Source organism: Eimeria tenella, genomic scaffold (genome assembly GCF_000499545.2).
Source record: "Eimeria tenella Houghton genomic scaffold, Eth_scaff1740, whole genome shotgun sequence".
Taxonomy (NCBI): Eukaryota; Apicomplexa; class Conoidasida; order Eucoccidiorida; family Eimeriidae; genus Eimeria; species Eimeria tenella.
This window is the reverse complement of record NW_013541568.1, coordinates 491-2,309: the sequence shown is the minus strand read 5'-3', so window position 1 is coordinate 2,309 and position 1,819 is coordinate 491. Positions and strand designations below refer to the sequence as shown.

Genomic DNA, 1,819 nt, shown 5'->3' with positions numbered 1-1,819 from the left:
GCGGCGGCGGACGGCGTTCCTGTGGGCGTACAGCCGGCGGGCGCCGCCGCACTTGGCGGCCAGCGAAGCCGCAAGGGCGCTGCTGCCCCCCGAGCCGCTGCCAGGGCCCCAGGTGACCCTGCGGGAGGCCCGCCGCCGCGTCTCCGCAGAACTCAACCAACAGGGCCTCCACCCCGCAGTCCTCGACGTCCTTTGGCAGTTCTTCACCAGCGGCAGCCAAACCTGTGAGGCCCCAACGCCACGCCTCCAAAAGGCCGCTTCAAACGCACCAAGGGGGCCCCAAGGGGCCTCAGGGGGCCCCTAGGGGGCCCCTAGGGGCCCTCAAGGGGGACACTAGGGGACCCCAAGGGGGTCCTTGGGGGTCCTGTGGTGGCTTTAAGGGGCCCCTAAAGTGGCCTCAAGGGGGCCCCAAGGTGGTCATGAGGGGGCCCTAAGGTGGAGTTAAGGGGCCCAGAAAAAGGCCGCCAGAGGCCCCTAAGTTGGTGGCCACCAGGGGCCCCCACCTCGAGAGACCCTAAGAAGTTTTCTGTAGTTTGGAATAGATCAAACAGTTTGGGGCTTCTACAGGCCCTTAGTAGTTGCTTTGGGGGCTCCTTTAGGGTCACAATGAAGGCGGGAGGGGCCCCAAGAAGCCCTTGGGGGCCCCCCTCAGTGCCTTGCTGAGTTGTGTGTGCTGCTGCTGCGTTTGGTGCTGCGAGTGCAGCAGTGCTGACGAAGCAGCAAGCAGCGGAAAAGATGGACGAGCTGATTGGGGGCCCCTGGAAGGGCCCCCGTCTTTGGCTGGAGGCCTCCGAAGTGCCCGGGCTGCTGGACCCTGGGGCCCGGGGGGCCTCCAAGTCCGAGGCCCTTCAAATAAAAAATATCTTCTTCAGAGGCACCAGAATGCTTTACCGAAACCCCGAAGCAGCAGCAGCCCCTGGCCGCCGCCCCAACCCCCGGGGCCTCCCCCCCCGCCTTTCTGTTGCAGCCCTTTGGGCCAAGTTGGGGGCTGCTGTTACCCAGCGCATGCAAAGCTTCGACTTTGAGGCTTTGCAGGCCACAGAGGCCGCCATCAAGGCCCGCCAAGACCACTTCTTGGCCTGTCTTCGAAAGACGATCCGTGAGACAGCACTCCCCCAACGTTGCCCCCCCACTCACTTCGAATCCTAGCCACTCAAGCAGCTAAGACACCCCCGGGGGACCCGTAGGGGCCCTCGAGGGACCCCCAGGGGCCCCTGGGGGCTCACAGGGGCCCCACGGGGCCCCGCAGGGGGCGCACGAGACCCCACAGGGGCCCCCCCGCATCCCCGGGGGCCCCTGTAGGGGCTCTCGCGCAGCCCCCGGGGGGACCCCAAGGAGGCCCAGTGAGGTTTTTGCTGGCTTTTCAGCGCAGCATTCTCGCTGCTGCGGCTGCAGCAGCTTGGGTTTAAGGGGTAAGAGGGGGCCCACGGCTGAGGGCCCAGAGGCTGGAGCTGGTTGGGGGGCCCCCAGTTTGTTTGGGTTTTCTCAGAATTCCGGCAGCAGCGGCGGCGCTTCAGCTTGGCCTCGCAGCGGCTGCTGGACACTCTGTGGCTCCCGACGCTGCACTGGCGGGAGTCCAAGAAGGCCCGCGAGGAGGCCCTCAGCGCCGAGGCCCGTCTTGTGCGCTTGCATGCGCAGCAGCAGCACAGACACGGGCTCCCGCAGCAGCAGAACGAGCAGCAAAACGAGCCTCAGCAGCGCTGAGGGGCCCTGGGGGTCCCCGGAGCCGTTCGGGCCCTGGGGGGCCCCGGGGCCCCCCGGCGCCACCGGTGCTGCCCCAGCAGCCCCAAAGTGCCCCACTCCCCCTCAGTGCTGCGCA

General features: G+C 67.4%; 1 protein-coding gene across 1 annotated transcript in view; it reads left to right on the top strand.

The window, feature by feature from the left end:
• ETH_00035820 (uncharacterized protein) overlaps positions 1 to 1,704 on the top strand; it is a gene marked incomplete at both ends in the record, with an annotated part of 2,957 nt that extends 1,253 nt beyond the window's left edge. Inside the window, 3 exons of the mRNA XM_013373791.1 lie at positions 3 to 224; positions 704 to 1,099; positions 1,490 to 1,704. Coding sequence (XP_013229245.1) covers positions 3 to 224; positions 704 to 1,099; positions 1,490 to 1,704 — 833 coding nt within the window. The remainder of the gene's footprint in view (positions 1 to 2; positions 225 to 703; positions 1,100 to 1,489) is intronic.
• Positions 1,705 to 1,819: the final 115 nt, after the last annotated feature.